The following is a 26,529-nucleotide window of genomic DNA, read 5'->3' as shown; positions in this document are numbered from 1 at the left end:
TTAAAAGTTAGCCAGAAAAACAGGATAGATACAGATGTGTACTACACTATGACAATTTTTATAGTGTTCAAGAAAAATTAAGACAAATACTCAACAAAACTGACAGAATAATGATATAAAGAACAAATTCCTATTTCAGGGAAAATCACCTTTCATTTCTGAAGGCACATTCAATTTCTAAGAAAACAAAGTTTCTCCAAGCACCTTCCATTTCTAAGAACACTAAATTACATAATTTAATACCCACCCGTATTAGTTTCATAGGGCTGCTGTAACAAAATACCACAAAACTGGGTGGCTTAAAATAACAGATATGTATTCTCTCACAATTCTGGAGGCTGGAAGTCTGAAATCAAAATGTGGGCAGAGGTGGTTCCTTTTGGAGGCCCTAGAGAAAATTTGTTCCATGCATCTCTCCTAGCTTCCAGGTGGTTCCTGGAAATCCTTGGTATTTCTTGGCTTATAGATGCATCATTCCAATCTCTGCCTCTGTCTTCACATAGTGTTCTCCTCTCTGTGTCCAAATATCCTCTTCTGATAGGGATATCAGTCATTGGATTAAGGCTTGCTTAAAACCAGTATCACCTTATCTTAACTTGATGACACTTGAAAAGATCCTGTACCCAAATAAGGTGATATTCGCAAGCACTGGAAATTAGGATTTGAACATATCTTCCTGCGGGGACAAATTCTACATAGTACTTCATGTAATACAAAATGACCAGGAGCCACCAAATCCATTTTATAAACTATAGCCAAGGTGTTTTTTAAAACAAAATAAAACAGGCTCATTGAATTCCAATTTAAAGAAGAATTTTATCATTGTAACTGCACCTAGCTCTGTTCCACTCCCCAACCCCACAAAAACAAATGTAAGGGATCTCACAAGGACAAAAAGAAGGGGAAGAAGACATACAATGAAATTTTCTCAACAGCAACACTGGAACTTAGAAGACATGAGGTAATACCCTCAGACCTCTAAAGGTATTTCCATACCAGACTTACATCTAGCCAAACTATCAGTTAAAGAGAAAAAAAACATAAATTCTTTTAATACAATCTCAAAAATGTTACCTCTCATGCAGGCAGCTACTAGAGCATGTCCTTGAGCAAATAAAATAACCAACCAAGAAAAAGAGGAAGACACAGGGTCCAGGAAATATGGTACTAATTCAACACAAGAAAGAGGCTAAGAGGATCCTCAGGTTAATGGTGAAGAAAGATACTAAGCCAAGGGCTGTGCAGCAAGCCTGGAAAGCAAGCATCCCAGACTGGAACAAGTCAGAAAGCTCCAAGGGCAATTTCTTCAAAAAGATAAAAAAAAATCAATGGAATTCCTAATGTGGTTAAACACATTGAGAAGAGATTTACATAACCAGAGCATAGTTTAACATGATTTAGTGATGAGTTCCAATTTTTAAAAGAATTCTTAGTGCAAAAATAAAATATTGTGTGAAAGGAGAAGTAATCGCTATATATCATATGGTTCAGCTGCAAATAGTGTTTACAAAGTCATTCTCATACAAACATTGACCATCCATCTAACCAAATCATGTTACAACTCTATTGGGAGTGGTGGGGGTGATGGTGAAAGTGGCATCTTCACCTTCCCTGTGGGTAAACAGTAGACCAGGTCTTAAACTGCAACATTGAGAAAGAGTAATACTTGCATATTATTTAGAGACATAGAAGTAAAAAACCAAGAGAATCAACTGAAAGAACCGGAAGTAGTTACCTTGAGGGACTCGAAAACTGGGAAGCCCAGCAGGGGACTTGTTAATGTTCATAGCAAGCCTTGTAGAAACTGACTCTAAAGTCTGCATATGTATAACTAGAAAATATTTAACATTCAAAAGAGATTATCATTGGATCAAGTTACTTTCCTTCTCAGGGCTTCTCACTACTATTAGGAAAACGTCCATGATGCTTACTGTGGCCTATGGGTCCTAATCTGATCCAGTCGCACCTCTTCTCCACTCCTCACCCCACAACACTTCCTGCCCTCCAGCCCCTCTCCTTCCTCCTCTCATACATTGCTTTCGTGATGGTTCAATCACTCTGGTGGGAGAGGGTCCAAGCTCTTCCTGCCCCAAGGCCTTTGTGCATGCTCTTTCTTTTTCTAAAAATGTTGCCCACACTAACTGCAACCTAGTGAATCCCAAGCAGCTCAGTTTTTAACACAAACATCAAGATCTCAGAAAAGTCTCAGCCGAGCCATAGATTAGGTTATGTTTCCCAGTTTCATCTGCCCATAGTACCTGTCTTTTCCTCTATAGCATTTACAACAATTGTAATGAATCGTGTGAATCAGGTTATTGTCTCTTTTACAGGCCTTGTCCAATATGGTAGCCACATCTGAGCTATGTACATTTATGTTAACATTAAAGAATATGAGAAATTCAGCTGCACTAGCCCCATTTCAAGTGATCCAGAGCCATGGCTAGGGTATCAGACAGTGCAGATATAGAACATTCCATCATCACAGAAAATTCTATCAGACAGTATTGAACTAGACTGTAAACTCCACCAAGGGCTCTTTGTAGATATCTCCTGACTGCCTAGGACTATATTAAGGGCTTTGAACATACTCCCTAAGTAATTGCTGAATAAACAAATTCATTCATTCATACAGAGCAAAAAGTAAGGTCATTCCTCTAACTGGAAGGATATGGATATTTGATCCATCTTCGTCTCCAGCCCCTTGATAGCATCTATTTCTATTATTAGCCCAACAGCAAACTTGGACCAAAGAAAATTAAAACCTAGGTAACTAAATAAATACTTAGGGCACTGTTTGAGGCAAAATAGGGTAGGTAAGTGACTCATGAAGGCAAAAAGATTACATTTCAAAAGGATTATCACTCCTAGAATGAGATTCTGAATTTGTCTTATGAACTAATCATTAGAATTAACTGTTAAGACATGTATTTTCAGAGCCCACTTAGTTTTAACCACCCTAATGTGCCTTGTGTCTGGCAAGCTAAGTCACTTTGGGCATCGTAGAGTATAAATCCAGTTTAGATGCTGTATTTAGCATTACACACAAAAAAAAGAGATTAAGAGGGTATGATTTCCCTTTAAGAGGATTATTACCAGGCTTTCAAAGAGGGACAAGTACCTCACTAATGGTTAATGTGTTCATTGGGTTTGAACAAATTCAACAACCTAGAGATATATTCAAATATATTTATTTAAGCACTCTGGGGATCCCTGGGTAGCGCAGCGGTTTGGCGCCTGCCTTTGGCCCAGGGCGCGATCCTGGAGACCCGGGATCGAATCCCACATCAGGCTCCCGGTGCATGGAGCCTGCTTCTCCCTCTGCCTGTTGTGTCTCTGCCTCTCTCTCTCTCTGTATGACTATCATAAATAAATTTTAAAAAGTTTAAAAAATAAATAAAAATAAGCACTCTGGAGGTTTTTTAAGAAATAAAACCAGGTATTTTTGAATAACAGTACATCACTACCTGCCTCTTCCCACCATGCTGGCTATGGGAGTCTCCTGACCGGTATACATGCCCATTCCAGAAAATGGTATTTGCCCTCAGGTGTTTCCTCCCCACTTCCCACCCCCACCCATCCATATATCTTCTCCATTTCAAGCCCTGATTCAAGGAGGTCCCTGGAAATATAGACTATCTGTGAAGCCTGCAGAAGCAGTCTGGGAAAGTAGGGCTCTCTCCTACTCTCTTCTCAATGACGAATTTTGTTTCTGCCTCCTTTTTATCTGTCTCCCTTCTCTCTTGTTCTCACACTCTCTGGAACAAAAACAACCAAAGGGGAGCCCTGCAGCATTTCAGAAGCAGATAGGCAGAAATGAGTGCTTCTGTGGTTATAGAAGCAAGTGGATTCTAAGAACCAAGCAGGACACAAAAGGCAGAGGTTTAAATTAAGGGTCCCTAAAAAACCTTATGTGAAGATGATCTCCTCTCCCCAAGACAGATCTGTGTCCCATACCCATAAAGCAAACAAGAGAGGCCCTCATTGGATGACAGTTAGACCTAAACATCTAAAAGGAGTTGAACTTCCCAATGTACTTGGGAAGAGCACAGGGGACAGGGTTATAGCCATAATAAACAATGGCTAGTATTCATGGAGCACGTACCAAGAGTTGAGTCCTTGACATATGTTACACCATTCAGTCTGCCCCACAATATTCTAAGGTTGTGTTTTATTCTAAGACAAGTGTGTCATAAAGAAAGTGCCATGTGGATTCACCTGCAAGGAGTTGGGGGTAACGTGACCTCATTGGGTTGCTACAAGTATTCAATGATTAGAATAGTGTCTGGCCCAAAGAAAGTAAAATATATAAGTGTTATATAAAAACAAGTAAATCTCCAATTTGCAGATCACAGGTAAGAAAATACATTCTAGTCTGCATCCTGCTGACACGTTGGGGTGTCAGGAAGGCCCTATGCTCCCAGGTCTTGGCCATCTCATAAAAACCTCAGGGTCTGTTTGGATCCATTTCAGCTGTAAACTTCTGCTGATCAACACAATTTCTTTGTAACTCTATTTTCACTTTATTCTCCTTGTGCTCATGATCTCAATGTCTTAGGTGGAGAGAGAGGTAGTTTAGAAATATACAAGAGCATTTTGAGGTCTTAAAGGGAGCCATATCATGCAGCCAGGCAAACTATGAATTAAACAGCTATGTTTCTGTAAATTCATGCAGCTAAACAGCCACACAACTATGCAGCCATGCAGTCACACAGCTATGCAATCATGCAGCAAAGCAACGGTGTGGTCATTGGAGCATGTAGTTACATATCTGGGCAACCACCCAACTTAGAGCCATGCCTGAAATCTCACAGTTTTATAGCCAAGCAACAGCCCATCACCTTCTTCAAAGGCAAGATAGAATAACAAATTGTGCATGCCCATCTTATCAATCTCAGAAAATATTAATGGAGCTCCTATTTCATGCAAGGCTTCATAAGGGACAGGTGATGAGCAAGACATGATTTTTATCCCCAAGAAGCCCTCATTCCACCAGAAGGGTGGGCCTGTGCATACGTACACAAGGCTGACTATGCAACCATGGAAATAATGATAAAAAGGACAAAAAAATAGAATGGGGCAATGGCGAAACAGAGATTAGTTCCACCTGAGGAGAACTTAGGGAGGTTTTACAGAGGTGATGAGTGGCCTTTGGGTTAGACTTGCATGATGAGGAAGTATGAAGGTAAAATGTTCCATCTGGGGAAACTGTAATGACAGAACAGAAAGGAAAGGCAGGCCTAGGAAATAGTAAGGACTCAAGAATGTGGAATTGGTAGGGACAGAAGGTTCAGGCCAGACAGCCAAGGGCCTGGAATGTCATGCTGAAAATGTCATCATTTGTCCAATAGGAAACAGCGGTCATAAAATGTTTTGGGGCAGGAGAGTGACAGAATCACATCTATGGTCAGGCAGGAGTATGAGGAATGACCAGAGAAAAGAAAGATCAGAACTAAGTAAGAGGCTTCAAGTTCCAGCAGGCCTAGCCCTCCTTCCCACCACCACTCAAGTGAAGCCCAAACTCCTGCCCATCGTCCATAGTCCCTATATATTCCATCCCCCTACATGGATCCTCTCCTCCCACACACTCCCTCTCTGGTCTCTCCCATCACTTTGGCCTCATTCTGTGCCTCAATCATGTCAAGCTCCTTCCAGCCTCAGGGCCTTTGCACTTGCTGCTGGCTCTTCCTGGCCAAAATTCCAAAGCATTCTGGCCCCTCACATTCATGAGTCCATCCCTGCTTTTCATTCACAATTTAACTTAAATACACTTCTCATAGAGGCCTTCCCCAACCACTCAATCTGTTAACTCATCCTCATCCTGGTTACTCTCTGTTTCATTATCTTGGGGTTTTTTTTTCCATGGTGCTCACCAATGTCTAAAATTATCTAGCTTATTTATTTCTTGGCCCATAAGCATTATCCCCAATCTGAATATAAGCTCCAAGAGCAGAGTCTTGGCCATCTTCTCTACCGCTACAATATTTAAAACAGTGCCCACCCCACACTGGGTGCTGAAGAATATTTGTAGAAAGGAAGGAAAAGTAGAAGAATAAAAGATCATTCTCTATCTGAGAAATGCCTAAAATTAAACTGAGCTTATGGTTTGGGAGAGATAAGCGGGAGCAATGAGAGAGGAGGGGGATGCCTGCCTAGCTGTCAAGATGCTCCCACATCCAGAAAGGTCAATGGGAAACAATTGGAAGGTGAACATTCCCAAGGTCCTGAGCTAGGGTAGGATTCCTGGGGTTGAAAAGATGGAAATGATTCATTACAAGAGACATTTCAGAGACAGTTTGTGGGATTTGATACCACATTAGATGTGCAGAGAGATAAAGAAAGATGGGAGTGAAAGCAAAATACTGTAAAGTCTTGTACCTGGCCAACTAGAGGAGGACTGTGATGAACTGAGGGGGAACACACAGCAGCAGGGGCTGATGTATGAAAGAAGACTTTAATCAGGCCTGGGGCAAGGTGAATTCGATGCACCTGGCCCACTGTAGTCAGATGTCTGGTAAGCAGCTGGAGATGAGGATCTGGAGTCAGGGGAGAGAATCACAGAGCCACCACCAGGGGATATCTGAAGTCAGAAGAATGGATGAGCAAAGGCTGAATGAGGGAAGTCTACTGGCTGAAGGGTGTGAAGAGTTGCATCTCCAAGGGTGGGGGCGAGGAGGAACCAGGATGGAGGGGGCCAGGAAAGGAGGAGGAGGCAGAGAAGACATAATCAGAGGTAGAAGAGAAAGTCCCTGACAGTGGGGGCAGTGAAACCAAGGGGAAAAGCCAATTTCCAAACTGGGGAGGAGAGTGTGGGCAGAGGAGATGAGCCAGATCAACAGAGCTGAAGAAAGCTGCAGAGAGCTCACAGGGAGCCCTGGCTGCATTTACAACACCGCACTTTGGGGGATGACTTTCAGCAGATCAGTGGGCACGCAAATCACCTATAATGCAGTCTGCTTCATGTGCAGGTGTCCACCTGGCTCCTGTGACACTTGGGAAAGGGGATCAGATGCAAACATGCTGACACCTGAGAGGCTTGCTGTGCCTTTGTTTCTGACCCAGGAGTCTTGTGTCTCACCAGCTTCCAAGAAACTCATAGGCTAACTACTCCAGTAAAATCTCAGACCCTTCATGGTTCTTAAAACTGCCATGCTCTTCTAGAACCTTGCCATCCCCTCGTCAGGGGTGAGGCCTAATTCCCTGCCTTTGAATCTAGGCAGGCTTGCGACTCACTTGTAACCAAAAGAATGCAGGAGAAAAGTGACACTGCTTAATTCCAAGGCTAGGTCCCAAGAGGCAAGGCAGCTTCTGCTTTTTAGCTGGGACTGTGCTGGAGCTCAGAGCAGTTATGTAAACAGCCCAACTGCCCTGAAGGCCACCATACTATGAGGAAACCCAAACTAGCCCCATATAGAGAAGCCCCCTGGACAGTCCCAGAAGAGAGAGAGGCCCAGCCAGCCCCCAGCTGTTCTGCGTCATAGCAAAAACCCAACAATTTTATTTACCAAATAACTTAGGGACTTTTTTTGCTTTTCAAAATATCTCAGTCAATGTCAAAAGATGAAGATTTGCAGCTACTAAATATGATCAAAAGAACAGCCCTAGAGATATGAACAAATCATATACAAGAGGAAAAAGGCAATGTGCCCACAATCATGTAAAAAGACAGCACTCTTCCTCATAGAGATGCAGAGTAAAACCAACTGAGCTCCAATGTCTTACCTGTGAAAGTGACAAAGCCCCCCTGAGTTTGACACAAAGTTCCCTTGTGATGGCAAGGATGTGGAAAAGCAAGTGTTGTCATCACTGCTGGTGAAAATGCAAAATGTACAGACCTGAGGAGGAGAATTTGGCAATATCGAGCGAAACTACACTTGCATTCAGCCTTTGGCCAACCCCCTTACCCCCAGTTTTAAGAATCTACCTAAAGATAACACTAGCAAAAATGAAAAAACATAAGGATAAAAATATTTGTGTAGCAAAAGTCTAGAAACAATCCCAATGGCCATCAAGAGGAGACTGGTTTAATAAACCATGACATATTCACACAATTGAGCACCACACAATTGTAGCTATAAAAAAGAATGAAGAGGGACACCTGGGTGACTCAGCGGTTGAGCATCTGCCTTTGGCTCAGGGTGTGATCCTGGAGTCCTGGGATTGAGTCCCACATCGGGCTCTCTGCATGGAGCCTGCTTCTCCCTCTGCCTGTGTCTCTGCCTCTCTCTCTCTGTGTCTCTCATGAATAAATAAATAAAATATTTTTTAAAAATTAAAAAAAAAAGAATGAAGAGCTTATCTGTATACTGCTTTGAAATGATCTCTGGAATATGTTAAGTGAAAAGGTACAGAACAAAGGGTATAGTATGTTTATATACTTTTCTAAATGAAAAGATAAACAAAAAAAAACTAATAAAATGAGTACCCATAGAAGGACAAACGAAACAGAGTAGAGGGGGTAGAGATGAAAATTAGACTTCTTAAATGTAACTTCTTTGTAGATTTGCCTTTGGAACCATGTAAATTCTTTACCCAAATATAAGGCCAGACAAAATTAAACTGAAATGAAAACAAAAACAAAAACAAATTTACCACAAAAGCAAAATGAAACAAATGAACCTACCTATATTGCAAGTTGAAGGCTTAACCACACAGAAAGAAATTATTTCAAGTGACTTTAAAACAGTCATCTAGGGGCACCCAGGTGGCTTAGTGGGTTAAGCATCTGACTGTTGATTTCAGCTCAGGTCATGATCGCAGGGTCCTGGGATCCAGCTCTATGCTGGGCTCCCTGCTCAACAGAGAGTCTGCTCATCTCCTCCTCCCTCTAATTATACATCCCTTTGGGATACACACTAAGGACGAAAAAAAGCCCACAAAAATCTTAAAACATTTTCAGTAACTACATTGTTGGATGAATTATAGGACAAAGTATATAAGAAAGGGGATCTTGTTTCTGTTAGAAACCAAGATTTTCAGCATCTACAACAAAGAAAAAATAGAAAATTTAAAAATTAAGGGAAAGCACTACAATTGAAAATTTTGTATTGATAATATCAACACAAATATACCAGCTCTTTAAAAAAGAAAATAAATAACTCCTAGCTCTGTCCACAAAAAAGATCTATACACAACAACCAACCTGGTAGCCATGAGCATCCCAAGTGCCCAGGCTGTTGTCTCGAAATATCATATTTCAATTAGAGAAACCAGGGCTTCTTAGAAAAATGGCTATTTTCAAGTCTAGCATAGGAAATCTACAAGCTGAGCCTAAGAAAGTGAGTCATGCCAGAGAGCAAGGACGATCAAAGACTAGTGCAGTTGCGCAAAAAGGAGTCAGAAAGCAACCTGAGGGGCTCTCACTAGTCAAAGACGGACAATTTGAGCACATGCACAAAACAATAATAACAAATGTCATGAATTAAAACTCACTCAAGTATGCTAAAAACCCATAAATTCATAATGATATTTTAAGGAATAACCATTGATCCCCTTTGTTTTTGTTTTTGTTTTTCTTAAAGATTTTATTTATTTATTCATGAGAGGCACAGAAAGAGAGGCAGAGACACAGGCAGGGGGAGAAGCAGGCTCCCTGCATGGAGCCCGATGCGGGACTCAATCCCAGGAATCTGCCCTGAGCCAAAGGCAGACACTCAACCGCTGAACCACCCAGGCGTCCATTGATCCCCTTTGAAGAAACTAGGGAATGCACAGAAAACCAATCATCAAAGGGAAAGAAAAGGGCATTTACTCCACCTTTTCATGGAAACCAAATGGGCAACAAGCAAAAGTCATTTTTTATACAAGAATTCCAACTAATAAATGTTGAAATGTGAGAATATTACTGCTTTGCAATTTCTAATAAAATAATTGATGTAGGGAATAATTATCAGCAATGGGAAGCTAAGATACTTTATAAGAGATGGATCGGGTTGGCACAGCTGATGGTAACCTCACAGCAACGAGAGATAACCAGATAGTACATGGTCCCTGATGTGTGCAGCTGGAAGGAAATCATCACTTATGATGCATTCTTACCCCCCAAACTGAATGTAAACCCCAGTAAGCCTGCAGTTCTAATTACTAGTTTACAGAGAACACAGGGACACATTTTAAACAACACCATAGGTGTATAATCAGCAAAATCCAAAAAAAAAAAAAAAGGGAAACTCTACAGAACAAAAAACCAGGTTTCTTCAACAAATAAAAAGGGGGAAGGAGGAAATGAGAAATCTATAAATTGAAGGAAATTGAAGAAAGAAATAAATGAAACACAATATGTGGACATTTTTTGTATCTCAACTAAAACAAACTAGTTTAAGAAAAAACATCAATGGGACCATCGGTGAAAATTGGACATGAGTGAATTTGGGTTATATTAGAGGATTAAGGAATTTTCTTTAATTTTTAGATGTGATAATGGTATTGTGGTTATAAGGCTGAAGCATATAGAACTGCTGATATAACATCATTTCAACTTAAATGACCATATCATTCATATGGTTTAATCTTATATCTTTTTTAAAAGAGTCCCCAACTTTTGGCGATCCATATAAAGTATTTATGAATGAAGTAACATGTCTTCTGGAATTTGCTTCAAGCTAGTCCAATTGGTGAAAAGGAATGGAGGTAGAGAGGAAATCAGATTTGCCACACATTGATAATTGTTAATGTGGGGTAATGAATATGTGGGGGCTTGTTATACTATTCTCCTAATTAATTTATATATTTGAAATACGTGTGTGTCATTTTAAGGTCTTAAACTTTTATATATGTTTGAAATGTTATGTTACAAAAAATGCCTGAGGCTACAGGTAAGGGATTCCAGAATTGTTTTGAGCAATTGCAAGCAGCTGGTATCTGCTGGGAGGAGCAATGCTCAGTTGAAGATATTGCTAGGGTGTATATGTGTGTGTGTGTGTGTGCAGGTGTGCTTGTGTGTGCATGTGTGTGTGTCTGTGTGTGACTGCTTGTATGTTTAAATCACCTTCTCACACAAGTTTTCATTACATTTCCCACTGATTTTTTGCTTGTGGCTGTGGGATTTGAGGGTTCTAACAAGAGTCAGTGTTTGAATTTTGAATTCCTGTGCAAAAGAAAAAAAAAATAAAGCTAACCAGCTTGGGCTCATTCTCCCTGGGTCTCTTTGTTAATGTTTTTGGCAGCTTCTATTTAAATGACCCCTCTTCTGTAAGTTCACTGGGTGTTTTCTGCAGTCTTACATAATGGCTAGAAGCCCCTGTCTCTACAAAGGAACACCTGACTCAGAAAAGCAAACATCAAAAACAACGTCCCATTCATCAGCTGCCCAGACTCACAACCAACCAGACGTGTGCTGATTTTTTAAACACTCCCAGCTCTGGGACGCCAGGGTGGCTCAGTGGTTGAGCATCTGCCTTCAGCTCAGGTCCTGGGATCGAGTCTCACATCGGGCTCCCTGCATGGAGCCTGCTTCTCCCTCTGCTTGTGTCTCTGCCTCTCTCTCTCTCTCTCTCTCTCTCTCTCTCTCTCCCCTCTCGGTGTCTCTCATGAATAAATTAATAAAATCTTTAAAAATAAATAAATAAACACTCCCAGCTCCAGCATCACAGCCTGTGGGGGAAACTGAGCACTAAGGAAGGGTGAGTGAAGCTCAGAGAAACCCCAGGGTGATGACTCTTCTCACACCTCCTGAAAGCAGCTCCACACCCTTAGAAGAGTTGCCAGCTGAGAAATGCATCTCCAAGGCAGCAACCACAGCACTGAATCAGGGGTACCTGTGCTGGAGGGATGAAGAGTCTCAATTCCTGGAGGTCTGGGGCAGGGATTGTTCCCCAGAGAAACCAGCACCTTACTCCTGGTGGCGCCTTCAGAAATCGCCTTCAAGGTGAGACTCTTAGTCCCGTTTATATCTGTTCATTCCACCATTGTTAAGGGCTCAGCATGTGCCAAGCTCTTTAGTGGTGCGTTTGAGGCCTGGGACTAGTAACTACAAGCCCTGTTCTTGTCTCTCCTCCACGCTGCCTTGAGGGTTAAAGACAGTGGCTCTTAAACCCAGCCCAGCCTCAGAATCACCCAGGACAGGAATGGGCCTTGGCGCTGGGCCACAGCCATTCATTTATGTATCACCCATGGCTGCTTTGGTACTGAAAACAGTGGAGTAGTTGCAACAAAGATCACGTGAGCGGTGAAGCCTAAAAGGTTTCCTAGCTGGCCCTTTACAGCGAGGGTTTGCCAATCTGCCGTCTAGGACCCCTTCTCTGAGAGGTCCATGGGCCAGCAGCTCCAGCATCACCTGGGACCTTGTTAAAAATGCAGAATCTGAGGGCACCTGGGTGGCTCAGTGGTTGAGCATCTGCCTTTGGCCCAGGGTGTGATCCCGGGTCCCAGGATTGAGTCCTGCATCGGGCTCCCTGCATGGAGCCTGCTTCTCCCCCTGCCTGCTTTCCAGGCCCTGGGCTCAGTGTCCAGCTTCTGAGGTGTATTTGTTGAGTTACCCGGGGATGGTTTTTTAGCATTTTGAGCCGACGTTTCTCCCTCATTAAAGTGGCCGTTTCCAAAAAAAAAACGATCTTCCCTGCAGGACTGACACCTGATGGCCGGCAGGGAGAGGTGACCACTCACAGCTGAGCGCCTCTCTAGGAACTGTCCTCTGTGGGAGGAAGGGGCCCCACCCAAGGTCACTTCCCCTTGCTGGGTGCAGCCCGAAGCTGATACTTGGCTGGGTTAGGGTGAAAACACCTCTCATTACAATATCTGAAGGGCCATCCCTGCTCCAAAGCCCCAAGCAATTCAACTTCTCCTTTAGCCCAGTCCCACCCCCCTCACCCCTCAAGCCTGTTGTTCCCTAAAGCTCTCCCCAGTAAAAGTCCATCTCAGTCTATTTCCTGACGGTCTGTAAGAGTATATGGCGCGATCGTACACATGACATGGCCATCGGTAAGAAAATGCAAAACAGAGTAAGCGTGCTAGGTGTGTGCTACCAGGTAACACGCACCTGAGGCAGGCACACAGGAGCTATAGGGCTTTCAGAGGTGGGGGGTGGGGGGGTGGCCCAACAGGATAAGGTGCTTCAGGCAAAGCCAGGCCCTGAGTCAGGCTAAGTGGAGGGGACCTGCAGACAGCTAGTAGACGATAAGGCTGAAGAGAAAGCCTTACATGCCAGGCTAAGACAGCTGCATTCAGCTGGCAAAGAAAAATCATGAAAGGCTCTAAGCAGGAGAATAACACGATAATGATCCCAGTAATGCTTCAGGAATATTCACCTGGCAATGGTGTGAAAGATACTGGAGTGGCAGTGACTGGGGGTCAGGGGACAGGTCAGAAAGCCATTGCAAATGTCCAGCTGATGGACAATGAGGGCCAGAGCCAGTGGTCAGTTAAGCGGCGGCATGAAAGGAAGAGCACAGGGCTCAGAATGCGACCGAGCTGGGTTCCAACCCCCCCTCAGCCCCTGGGGCCTTGGAGTCCTAGCCAGTCACCCGCCTCTCTGGCTTCTCCCCACCTGCCCAACGGGGTGTGGGGGGGCTAAGGTAATGAATATTCAGTGCCTGGCACATGCCGGGCACACAGTTCACCAAAGCCACGCTCGCGAGGCAGTGGCTGTGTTCATCTGTGTTTGCACACACACCACTTACACCCCAGCTAAGCACGCCTGAGCCTGGCTGCTCCGAAGACGGTCCCTAAAAAGTGATTCTTGCACGTAGTAATTTCATGAGGCCTCGGTTTCGTGCTCCCACTTGGATTGTCCCCCTTATGAAGGGTGCGCAGGCAATTGCCACCACCATTGTCGCCGCTGCGCTGTGCCCTGTTGTTATGACGACCGGTTTCCCAAACAGCCCTGCTGTTTGCTTCAAATCCTTTCAGTTTCCTCCTGCCCCAAGTACACAAGCCCCAGAAACAATAGCGGGGTAGGTTTTGTAGATTTCCGCAGGAAATACCGTCAAGTCTTTAAATTAGCCAATTGGCTGCCTGTTGCTTCTCCAACAGAAGCCCCAGCCTGAGCATCAGTGTCACCGTGCACAGCCAACCTCCACAAACATTCCTGCTGATTGGAAATAGGTGCCACGGAATATCAGCTGGCACGTCAGTTTCTGGCTGGCATTAACTTTGCAGGAAAATGACTCAGAAAACAAAGGAATGTCCTTTGTACCTCTCATGTACACCACACAGTCTGATGCTACAGGACTAATATAGGGGAGCCTGGGTGGCTCAGTCAGCTAAGCGGCTGCCTTGGGCTCAGGTCATGAGACCAGGGTCCTGGGATGGATGGCGGGGCTCACTGCTCAGCAGGGAGTCTGCTTCTCCTCCCTCTGCCCCTCCCCCTACTCATTCTCTGTCTCTCAAATAAATAAATAAATATTCCAAATATTTAAATTTAAGCTATTGTTTGCATTATTTCTAAAATCAGTTCAGTATTAGCACATGAAACTTTCTCAACAAACATCAACCTTTGGGCAGCCCCAGTGGCTCAGCGGTTTAGTGCTGCCTTCGGTCTGGGGCATGATCCTGGGGGCCTGGGATCGGGTCCCATGTCGGGCTCCCTGCATGGAGCCTGCTTCTCCCTCTGCCTGTGTCTCTGTCTCTCTTTCTCTCTCTCTATGTCTCTCGTTAATAAATGAATAAAATCTTTTTTAAAAAAAATATCAACCTTTATGAACTCAACACACAGTAATGCTAAAAATGCTATTTATTATTATTATTATTATTACTGCAAAATCTTAATATCTTAATACCAAAAATCATGCTGCTCTGGTTTCTAGCAGACCTCCTCCTCCTCACTTTCCTTTCTCCTTTCTCCTTCCTTTCTCCTACTAATCCTCTCTCCCCTCTGAGGTAGCCTTACAATGGAAGGTGTAGTTACCCTGCTGGCAGCCTACCCAATATCCATTCTCCCTCCCCTTTTTTGCCAAAAGGACCATGATACTTTCAGGGTAATGGTGTATGCCCAACTAAAATTCCTGATCTCCTAGACTGTCTTGCAGCCAGCAGTGGCCATGCAACACAGATCTGGCCAACGAGACTGAAGCAAACCTTACTGGCTTCTGGGAAAGCTATCACTTTTACAGATAAAAAGGAACAGACTCAGGGAGAATGCATCTCTCCTCACCTTCCTCCTATCTAAAGTAAGATGCTATAACAGCTTGCAACTATGAGGATGAAATCCACATACCACGGATGGCAAAGTAATAAACTCAAAGAGCCCAGGTCCTTGACAGCCTTCCTGAGCAGTGCAGCTATCTACCCCCAGACTTTCTATGAAGTGCAGAATTTAAAGCCTCCACTTGCTAAACCACATTCCTCTGGTTTCTGTCCCTACCACCAAAAGCAATTCCTTACCGATACCGATACAAAAAATGAGGAGAGTTCCTTCCATTCAACAAATATTCTTTGAGTGCCTACTCTGTTGCTGAATGCCCTGCTAAGTACTTGGGCTATAGAAGCAAATATGATCGGCAGCCCTTCACCTCCTGGAATGAAGGAGTAAAGAAATAAACAGTAAATGAACAAGACAACGGCAGGCTTGGTGATTGGACAAAAAAATAATAATAATAATCAGATGGTAACTGGGGAAGGCTGGTCTCTCTGAGGAGGTGGTCATCTGAATTGGGAGCTGAAAGGGGAGGTGGAGTCAACCAGGTAAAGAGTGCGGGGGAGGGGCCCCCCTCCAGCAAGTGCCCCAGGAAAGTGGTGGCAGTGTTCAAAGAACAAAGAAGAAGCCAGCATGCTGGACAACTGTGTGTGTGTGTGTGTGTGTGTGTGTGTGTGTGTGTGTGTAAGCAGATCAAGGAAAGGGGTTGCTGGGGTCTTATTCTACATATAATAGATTAGGAAGCTACCAGAGGCTGTTAAACAAGAGAGGGACAAGACCTGATATATGTTTTTAAAAGATTTTTCTCCCACTAACATGAAGAATGACTTGTCAAGGGCAAGAACAGAAGCAGGCTATTGCTGAGGTTCAAGCAAAACGTGACGGTGGCCTGGGCTCAGGGAAGAGCTGGAGATGTGGTGTAGCCCTTCACTGTGGAATGGGACTGCCTGTGATGTGTCCTCACCTACAGTGACAACAAAGAACAACCTCATGAATGCACTTAGAATCCACACAGGCAGATAAGAGGACAGGGTAGCTAAACACATCTTTTTTTTGTTTTTTGTTTTTAGCTAAACACGTTTTTAAAACGCTGAGGTGCCCAGAAGAACATATAACAGGTGACTAGAGGGAAACATGGGAAAATTCACAGAAAGCCTTTGATTTTTTTTTTTTAATTTAGTATTCAGAGGGAAAAAACAGCATAGTGTTGGGAGCTTTACACAGGGACTGTCACGGCATGTTAATAAGGAATTAACAGAATTGCCAAGAAGTGGTAAGAATACTGAAGTTCTAGAGCATGAATTGTTTTTGGGTGCAATTACCAACACCCATGACTTGCTCCAGCAATGCCAGGCAGCTCAGCACCAGGGATTGTAAGGAGGACAAGGGAAGAATGACCTCAGGTTTGAGCCTGAGCCCAGGGCAAGACTGAGAGGTGAGGAAGTCCTGGGTACAAGAATGGCAGCACTGGGGGTGCCTTGGTAGCTAAATCGGCTAGGAATCTGCCTTCAGCTCAGGTCGTGATCTCAGGGTCCTGGTCTCAGGGTCCCCTGCATTGGGCTCGCTGCTCAGTGGGGCTCTGTGTCTCCTCTGCCCCTCCCCCTGCTTGTGGTCTCTCACTCTCTGTCTCTCTCAAATAAATAAAATCTTTTTTAAAAAGAACAGCAGCGGGATCCCTGGGTGGCGCAGCGGTTTGGCGCCTGCCTTTGGCCCAGGGCGTGATCCTGGAGACCCAGGATCGAATCCCACATCAGGCTCCCGGTGCATGGAGCCTGCTTCTCCCTCTGCCTGTGTCTCTGCCTCTCTCTCTCTCTGTGTGTGTGACTATCATATATAAATAAATAAATAATTAAAAAAAAAAGAACAGCAGCATTAAAAGACCACACACTTCATATTTGTGGACACATTCATTCTACAATGATCCTATCCTACAATGTGGAAACTGACAAGCTAAACTTGTTCAAGGTCACAAATCTGGTAAATATCTGCTTTCAAAGTCTAATTCCTTAATCACAGAAACATAATTCTTCAAGCAAAATAATGAGGAAGATGATGATGATAAAAAAGAGAGCCCAGAAAAGTCCAGAGACTGGAGGTCATGATGGGTATGAGAAGCTGGCTCATTGAAGGACAGGAAACATGAAATTGTAAATGGACAGCCCATCAGGCTGGGTGGTCTCTGGGTGAGGACATATTACAGCCTGGTGCAGTGGCTCTGGCTTGGACTGGGGCTGAAGGGCCTCTGGCTATGAGCTACCCACTCAGTCTTGTGCAAATCACCACTAAAATGCCCAGGAAGATAGACAAAGACCCAGACTCACAATCACCCAAAATGAAGACTAAGAGATAACCTAATTCCATAATCTAAGAGAAATTGGCACTATCTAGAAGGAAGATGAAGCTGGATTAAGAAATATCTAAGGCTTCTGGTTTTGCTTCTTTATATAGACACCATGTGGCAAGACGCAGGTAGACGCTCTACACCTATGCACCCGATCCGGAGCTGGTAGGGATGGGGTTTTACCCAAACCAGATCGCTGGGCAGCCCGTCTACGTGCCACACGGGCATTTGAGGCTCAGACAGAGAGCTGGTCCCTACACACACCCCACATGCCATGTCAGTACATTCATAAAGCAACCAGGAATCCCAGAAAACAGCTGGGAAGAATATGAAACTTGGCCCGAGCCAATCGTTGGGGGTGGCAGTGAGTTGACAGGGGACACGGTAACTATAAACAATGGAGTCACAATATGCATTTGCTTCCTATGTAATTCACCTGAATTCAACTATATTTGCTCAGGGGAGAAAAATCCCTTCACTTATCCATGACCTTCCCCACCCCTCACCTCTTCCTCCATTCAGACTAGCCTTTGGCTGCCACTACCTCCAAATACTTCCCTAAATGCAAATAAAGCAACTTTTTTTTTTTTCTCTCAGCCTCTGAGCTTCCAAGAAATTTGAGGAAGTTCTCCTCTACCCCTCAAACTTAAACACAATCCCCACAGTAAATGTCTACGGCTGCCCCATAGACACCTAGATGCAGGACCTGAAGGGTAAAACTCTAATGCTGACAGAGGCATTGTTTCTCTACACTTTCTGAAGTTTCTTAAGAAACATCCTTGCATTTGAAACCAGAAAAAAAATATATTAATCTGCCTCAAGACTTCATCTCTAACAAGCCCACCAGGTGACTGGGAAGCAGGTGATTTTCAGAGCACCCTTTGCAGCCTCTCTCAGGGTGCTCAGGACAGGGAGGGTGCAGCAGTAGTGTCCCAGGCCTGCCTGGTCTGCTCAAGGGTTCCCAGTCCTCAGCCTTGTAAATGCTGGCAGGAGGCTCCCACTCCAAGTAGTTTTTCAAAACAGCTAAAGGCAGATGGGGTGGAGGAGGGCACTAAATCCGTGCTTAGCAGTTATAGCATGATGGACATTGCCCCCGGTTTAGAAACAAGGCACCTGATTCCCATCGAGGGCTCTTTCACTTCCTAGGTGGGTGACCTTACTCTGATCTCTTCATCTCACTGAATCTGTTTCCTCATCTAGTAAATGGAGGTTACAATGATCTGTAAGGTTATTTTAGAGAGTTATGTAAACTAATGTCCCAAAGAAAAATTCTCACATACATTAGATGCTCAATAAATGCTAATTGAATTTAAATGACCAAGGAAATAGACGCAATCTCTGAAGGAAGTATGAGGTAGTGACAATAGAAATCCTCTCTCTTTTTTTTTTAATTTTTATTTATTTTATGATAGTCACAGAGAGAGAGAGAGAGAGGGGCAGAGACATAGGCAGAGGGAGAAGCAGGCTCCATGCACCGGGAGCCCGATGTGGGATTCGATCCCGGGTCTCCAGGATCGCGCCCTGAGCCAAAGGCAGGCGCCAAACCGCTGCGCCACCCAGGGATCCCAGAAATCCTCTCTCTTATTACTTCCAAATGTTCACAGTGTTAGTGCTCATAAATACATTTATATTAGCTTTCCAGGGCTGCTGTAACAAAGTACCATACACTGGTGGCTTAAGCAGAAGAAATTTATTGTTGCACAAGTCCAAGATGAGGAATCTGAGATCGGAGCAGTTCCTTTTGGGGGCTGTGAGGAAGAATCTGCTCCATGCCTCTCCCCTAGCTCCCAGGTGGCTTGCTGGCAGTCTTGAGCGTTCCTTGGCTTGTAGAAGCATCACCCTGACCTCTGCCTTCATCTTCACATGGTGTTCCCCCTGTGTGTCTGTTTAGGTGTTCAAATTTCCCTTTTTATAAGGACACTAGTCACACTGGATTAGGGCCCATATTAACGACCTCATTTTAACTTCTGTAAAGACTCTATTGCTGAAAAGTCACATTTGGATGTGCCAGGGGTCAGGACTTCATGTTAAAATTTGGGGGGCAGACAGTTGAGCCTCTAACAACAGAGCAATGGAGACAGCTGGGGGGCAGAGTGGGAGGAGAACATGTAAGGTGAATGTTGGTGGCAGCTAAGCTGGAAGGGGCTAGATCATAATGTGGGCTCAGGATACACCATCCAGTGTCCTCTCCAGATGAAAGCCAAGAGGTATTCAGACTAGCCAGAGAGTCTCTGTAGGTGTCCCAGCAGAGATAGGATTTTACAACAGAAGCAAATGGTCTTTGAGAGTGGCTAGAGGCTGTGGGTCTGACACACAGGGCTCCTGGGATGTCAGCCCAGGTCATTGGCCAGGGACAAGAGGCTCATGCATCCAACAGAAGGGACAGAACAGCCTTATCAGCAGGAAGGGGTTGTGGGTAAATAGATCCCCAGGCCAAGGCAGGACCACTATGGGTCTCAGCCTGAGGGATTGCTGAGTACATGGTAAGCCAGGAAAAGACTCCGTGGTGCTGGCCGAGAGGGGACTATCTTCCTCTGAGTGGGGCCCAAGTTTGGAACCTTAAAGTCATCTCTTGTCAGAGTTAGAATAGTTTATCTGGTATCTAACAAAGACAGTTCAGTGGACTGATTTCTAAGATAGAATCATCTACGATAAGACTCAGGAAAGAGGAGATAGGATAAAACTTCATTTGCTCAGCTGGATCATTTGTCCAACTCTACATTTTTACAGGCAGGCATGCAACCATCAGGCATGCAGTGATTGCTGGCAAGCTGGCAGGGCTCACAGGCCAACTGGATGGACAGAGGCATGAACAAGCTTCAGCAATGCAGCATGACTGGTGTCATTATGCAAAGTCCCTGGAGAGCCTGCAGCAGGGTGTATATAACTCTACCCCGGTGTGTCCTGGGCCATGAGCCCATGAGACTTCCTTAACTTGATGAACGGCCTGGGTTTGCTCCCACCTGTTTTTGTAGGTGATTTCTGCAAAACAACCCTTGTAACAAAGAGGCTTATGTTTGACAAAGGGGGCAGAGAAAAGTGGGGGTGTTTTCTTACTATGCAACCAATCAGGTAGACAAGAACCCAGAAAAGATGCACAGATGGAACTTCTGAGGAAAGAAAACATCTCTGAAGACTACAGGAGAAAGAAAGGACAGAGAGAAGGTTCAGGAGATTCAGTCATTAAAGAAAGAAAGGGCCCACTATAGCCGGGCACAGCGTTAGGCACAAGAATCCAATGATGAGCAACAAGACCCCCTTACCTTGTCATGCTTGAGGGGATAAGCATTAGCTGATAAATCATCTGAAAATATAACCACAAGTATAACAGGTAGACAGAGGGAGGAGGGTGGGGAGGGAGGATCCTTGTCCACCAGAAAGCCCCAGGTGAGCTCTCTACTGGGACTCTCTCTGGAGGAAGGAAGCAGGATAACCTTCCTTCACCTGCCCCACAGTGAGGGCCTGCAGAACAGTCCTGCTTCCTCTGCCAGCCTCCTCAGGGTCTGTACACACACTGCTCCTTGCCCCCTATTCCCTGGCAAAATGAACTACTCAGTCGTGTGTAGTCCTCCAGCATCTTTCCCTCATGTGGTTCCAGTATGGTCTACATGTTGACCTGAAGCATGTCCACCTGTGTGTCTGTTCCCACTATATTATTCATTTCTTACGGTTCAAGGAACATACCTTAATCTACTCTGTGTCTAATGTGTATTGAATGAATAAGAGAGTGAATAAATGTCTTTTATCTTTAGTCTGTCAACACAGGGAAACAGAGACCTAGAATATCATCTTAATGGCACTATCAAAATGAATCAAAGTCAGCACGTTTAAACATTAATCTGAAACCAAAGAGATACGTTTTAATAGGAATAAATTAAAAAACCTCAATTTTCGGTTACTGAAATCAATAATATGAAGGCAGGATTCATGAGGGGGAAAAAGCCATTCATTTGGCAAACATTTGCTGAATGCCATCTATGTTCCAGTCACTGTTCCAGGTGCTGGATATATAGCACAGGCAATGTCTCCAATTCACAGGACTTAAATTTGACTAGAAAAAAAAGATCTAAGAGTTTTAACTAAGCACAAGTTTAATGTGAGTCATCAAGATAATACAGCAACAGCAGGAAAACAAATCTTAACCTGATTTTGCCAGCACCAGGAGAGAGCCCACATGTTGCCCTATACCAAGAACTTGGCGCTAACCACAGGTCTCTTGTATCAGCAGGGACTTTGACAAACCAAACAGCATATCTGGAATAACATGGTCAGGTCCCCACAAGTCTGAAAAATGACTGAAGGATTTGCATGTGTTTGGACTGGAGAACCAATGGTCAGAGGAGATGCAACAGCCATCTTCAAACATTGAGAGCTGTCTGCACAAGACTTGACTGCAAGGGCATGGAGTTCACCAGGTAGAAATTACAAAGCAACCAAGAGAGTGTCTCACAAGAGGATTTGCTCCACTAAGGTATAGGAGGCCTCCTTCCCTAGGGAAGACACATTCCATCCTCAGGGATGCTCCAGAAAAAAAACTATGCTGAGACCAGACTAGAATATCAAGAGATCACAGTAGACTTTGAGTTCCATCAACTGTAAAAGCAAGAATTCTATAGTTAATCTCCCATTAATCAGAAAGGCAGTATTTAGGAGTGTGGGCTTTGGATTCAGGCAGAGCTGGATCCCAGTACTAGACTGGAAAAAGTCACTCACACACTCTAGGCCTCATTCCCTTACTAGTAAGAGAAAGATGGTTGCAGTTCCTACCTCATCCTGGCCATGAGGATTAAGTGAGATGATTTACGTTAAGTGCTGCTTTGTACAGTACCTGGCCCTTGGTAAGCCATCAATAAACATTAGCTGATGGTAATATTGAGTGCTCTTCATTTTATTTTACATATTTCAATTTATTTAGGTAAATCATTTTGCTGAGTCCCTAATTTCATAATCCTCCATCTTTCATTTACCTAAGTAATTATTGTAGCAATTTAAAACTATAAAGTAGAAGGACTTTAGAGAAATTATTATATTATTGTTTTATTCCCTAAAGAAATTAGGAAAATACCTAACAGTACAAGAAGGGATATTTAAGGGTGTAACTTAAGGAACTTGTGATCAAAGTAATATTGGGATGCTAATCGTGTACAGGATGGCTGAGCAGGCTGGGGTATGGCAACCCCAGGGACTCTTTTTCTCCTTGAAAGACCCCCATCAGATAACAGAAGTAAGAATCAATCCAGCAAACTGATTTTATGAGGACTAAATCATGTCAGACCAATTTAATTTCCTCCTGTAACAAAGAAACAGGCTGCTGTGACACAGGTAAGCAATGAATAGCAGATACCGTGGTTTCAGCTAAGTCTTCAATTCCAGGCTATGAAATAGCCAAATCTAAGAAGTTAATTGAATTCTGCTGGCTAGTGGAGAGGATCTTTAAAAACAGGCACCAAAGGCTCAGGATCTACTTTCCTTTGTAGGACTGGCAGAAAAAAATGCCCCTTTCCTACAGTAAAATGCAGAATTCATCCAACAAATATTTATCAAGCACTGTCATGTGACATGCCCTCAGTCTGGACTGGATGAAGAAACTGAAGTAAGATTGATAAGCAGACAGACTTAAATGGGACTTTTCAGTAGACGTGAGTATGGAGCTGATGGTTGGGGAGTGCTACAGAAGAAATGGAATCTTTGAACTGGGCTGAGTATTTCAAGGAAATAGGTACAGTTTTAAAGAACAGCTGTCGGGATGGGGCCTGCGAGGCTCAGTTGGTTACGCGTCTGTCTCTTGATTTCAGGTCAGCTCATGATCTCAGAGTCCTGAGATGGAGCCCGCTTAAAATTCTCTCTCCCTCTGCCTCTCCCTACCCCACTCCAACCCTGCTCATGCTCTCTCCCTCTTAAAAATCAAAACAAACAAAAAACAAAAACAAACAAAAAAAACAGCTGTGGGATGAGAAAGGCACTTTGAAGAATCTAGGTTAAATGGATCCAAATGGGCAAACTTCAGTAGCAAGGACGTCTTCAAGACCACCTGCCTGGCAAGGCTGCCCCATATTTAGCAAGGAACCACAAATGAGCATGCTTGTCCCAGGCCGCACCTGTTGCAGGGACCCAATCCGATGAGGCACAATGAGTCAAGATGGCAGACTAAAAAGCAATGAGTACCGGAGATGAACATTTAGCTATCCCATAATAAGCATCTCATACCCATACACACCAGACACTCCCAGTCACCAGGGCAACCTTGCCTTGAAGCTGTACTTTGTTCTTTTTCACACTAGATCTTTTTAACCATTTTTCCTTGGAGTGCAGCTCTGGCCTTTGACTCTGCTGAGAAACACCACACCTTCTTGGGAAATGCTGTTAAATCTAACATTTACCAGGTCCCTTTTGAAGGCTTATGTCTTATCCTTGTTTCTGACACTGAGCTGAGTCAACGCATGGTTTGAAAACTTGCTGAAAGCACCAGCAACACAAAGTAACCATTATGATCGCCTGCCGCTGTGTCAGAAAAATTAGAGACACAGTGTTATGTCTTCCACTGTTTTCACTGACAGTCTTGCTTTTTAAAAAAGGGAATCACCAAGTTCATGTGGACAAGGAACCAGCTTTGATCCTTAAAGATGGAGAGACTGATTCTCAAGATTAAAGTGGCAGTTCTTATGTAGGAAGCATGGATATAAGATTATTGAACTTTTCACATTTCTTTCCTCCTCCTTATAATTTACAGTATGCTTCAAATTAACCTCGTTTTCCTCTTTTAGAAAATATTTTATTTATTTATTTATTTATTTGAGAGAGAGAAAGCTTGAGCAGGGGAGGGGCAGAGGGAGAAGCAGGCTCTCCCCTGAGCAGGGAGCCCAACATGCTGGATCCCAGGACCCTGAGCTCATGACCTGAAACCTAAGGCAGACACTTAACTGACTGAGCCACCCAGACGCCCTTTAACATTATTTTCTAGCTCAGGTTTCCTTATTCAAAAATTTTGAATTCATTATTCAAAAATTCAAAACAACGTAAAGGGATCCAGAAACAGTTAAAATATTTTTATGCAAATAATGATCTGACTTTTGACAACGTGTTTGTCCTTTTCCACCAACATGTTTAGGACTAAAGGTAAGTCTCTCTACGGTTATTAGCTATTAGCATCTGCTTTAAAAAAAAAAAAAAAAAAAAAAAAAGCCCTCTGATTTGTGACTGGACCAGAAAGTTCTTTGCATATCCTTCTATTAGCTCTCTGCTAGAGAGGGCTGTTCCGGGCATGTAATCCACAGCCGTAATGCTGCCTCGCAGGGAGCACGGCGGCACCACGAGGTGGGCAGGCAGGTCCGTGCCGTGGACCGAGTGATGGAGCAGCAGGCTCAAGGGCCGCGCGGGCGAGCGGGGGCCCAACTCCGGTTTTCGGGCTTTCGCCGCCCGAGGGAACTGCCTCCCTGCGGGGACGGAAGGCGCCAGCCGAGCGATCGGGGTCAGGCGCCCGCCTGGGAACCGCGGCAGAGAGGGAGGGGCCAGCAGCCGGTGCTCGGAGACGTGGCGGGACCGAGGGGCGGGGGCCGGGGGCCGGGGCGTGCCGGGTGGGTGACCCCCGCGGGGCCGCGGGGCTGCGGGGCCGCGGGGCTCCGGGGATGGGCTCCGCCGCCGCAGGGGCGTCCCGCTGCCCCGCGCCCTGGGCCTGCGTCGGTCGGTCTGTCCTCCCGCCCCCCGCGCCGCGGCGCCGGCCGCCCGGCCCCTCCCGCTCACTCACCCGCCTGCAGGCCGCCCGCCTCGGGGCCGCTGTCCGCGGCAGCGGCGCTGGGCGGCGCGTCCGAGTCGGTGTAGGTGAGCCAGGTGGACTCGGTCTCCCGGGTCCAGCTCTCGTAGTAGCGGGGCTCGATGGCATCCGCCCGGCTCCCGCCACAGCCCATCCTCCCGCGCTGCGGGCGCGCCCGGCGGCCCGGCGGCTCGCGGCTCCGGCGGCGGCTCAGCCCCGGCGGCTCAGCCCCGGCGGCGCAGCCCAGGCCGGCGAGGCGGCGGCGACATCGCGTCCCCGCCCGCCCGCCCGCCCGCAGCCCGCAGCCCGCCCGGCTCCCGGCTCCCGGCTCCAGCCGCGCCCGCCGCCCCCCGCCCTCCTCCTCGCCTGCGAGGCCCTCCCTCCCGCGCTCGCGTCCCCTCACCCGCACCCTCGGCCTCGGCCTCGGCTCCCGCTCCCGCTCCCGCTCCCCCTCCCCCTCCCCCTCCGGGGCGGCGGCCGGGGAATGAGAGGGAGGCGGGGGTCCCTAGAGGGCTTCGGCCCCGCAGGGCGGGATTACCGGGATTACCGCCTCCAGGGGCCGGCGCACCCAGCCGTCCGCACACCCGCCGGGCCGTCCATTCATCTGTTCACCTATTCATCCGTGCACCGTTCTTTCCTTCCTTCCTTCCTTCCTTCCTTCCTTCCTTCCTTCCTTCCTTCCTTCCTTCCTTCCTTCCTTCCTTCCTTCCTTCCTTCCTTCCTTCCTTCCTTCCTTCCTTCCTTCCTTCCTTCCTCCCTTCCTTCCTTCCTCCCTTTTCTCCTCCCTTCCTCCCATTCCTCTATTCTGGAGAGAACTGAAGCCCTTGGGAAAGGATCCCAAGCATTCTCACCACTTGTTTCAAAGCGGTAGAGCTGAGGACAAGCCCCCCAAATGGGCAGAGAGTAATGCCACAAGAATTTAAAAAACAGAGCCCTTGCCTGGTCTTAACTGGTTTGGAGAGTAGGAGGGGGAGCCTATGATCTCTGAGAAAGTTGGACTAGACTCTATCACTAACACCTTTCCAGTTTTGTGACTTTGAACTTTGTTTTCAAGAGAGCAAAACAAGGACCAGGAACTGTTGAGCATCCAGGACACCCTCTCTGGATGGGGCTGGGAGGCATGGCTGGCTTCCCTCCAGTCCCACTTGCAGCCTAGACATCCCTGTGTCCACTGCCCAGCTGTCAGCCTTCCATTCATTCAAGTTGCTAAGTTGCACACTTAGCAACTTGTTGCACACTAGAGCTCGGACTTGGGTAGGCCAGTGAATTTACCTGTCCCAAAGAAGCCGGAACACCTGGTAAAAGAAGGAAACTACCCGTAGTGAGAGCTAGGAAAAGGTAAGAATTGGAAGAATAAATCCTCAATGACCC

General features: G+C 45.4%; 1 protein-coding gene across 3 annotated transcripts in view; it reads right to left on the bottom strand.

Annotated features, from left to right (window-relative positions):
• BAALC (BAALC binder of MAP3K1 and KLF4) overlaps positions 1 to 25,777 on the bottom strand; it is an 81,631-nt gene extending 55,854 nt beyond the window's left edge. The window contains exons 1-2 of one of the 3 annotated variants that reach the window (XM_035715729.2): positions 25,697 to 25,777; positions 23,507 to 23,555 (exon numbers count right to left, since the gene is read on the bottom strand). In XM_035715729.2, coding sequence (XP_035571622.2) covers positions 23,507 to 23,555; positions 25,697 to 25,762 — 115 coding nt within the window. In that variant the 5' untranslated portion in view covers positions 25,763 to 25,777. Of the gene's footprint in view, positions 1 to 23,506; positions 23,556 to 25,152; positions 25,375 to 25,696 lie in introns of those variants that run through there. The other 2 variants (XM_035715744.2, XM_025450394.3) reach the window with 2 other exon arrangements.
• Between the last annotated feature and the right edge of the window lie 752 nt (positions 25,778 to 26,529).

The sequence above is a fragment of the Canis lupus genome, chromosome 13, assembly GCF_003254725.2.
Source record: "Canis lupus dingo isolate Sandy chromosome 13, ASM325472v2, whole genome shotgun sequence".
Taxonomy (NCBI): domain Eukaryota; kingdom Metazoa; phylum Chordata; class Mammalia; order Carnivora; family Canidae; genus Canis; species Canis lupus.
This window is presented reverse-complemented; position numbering and strand designations above follow the sequence as displayed.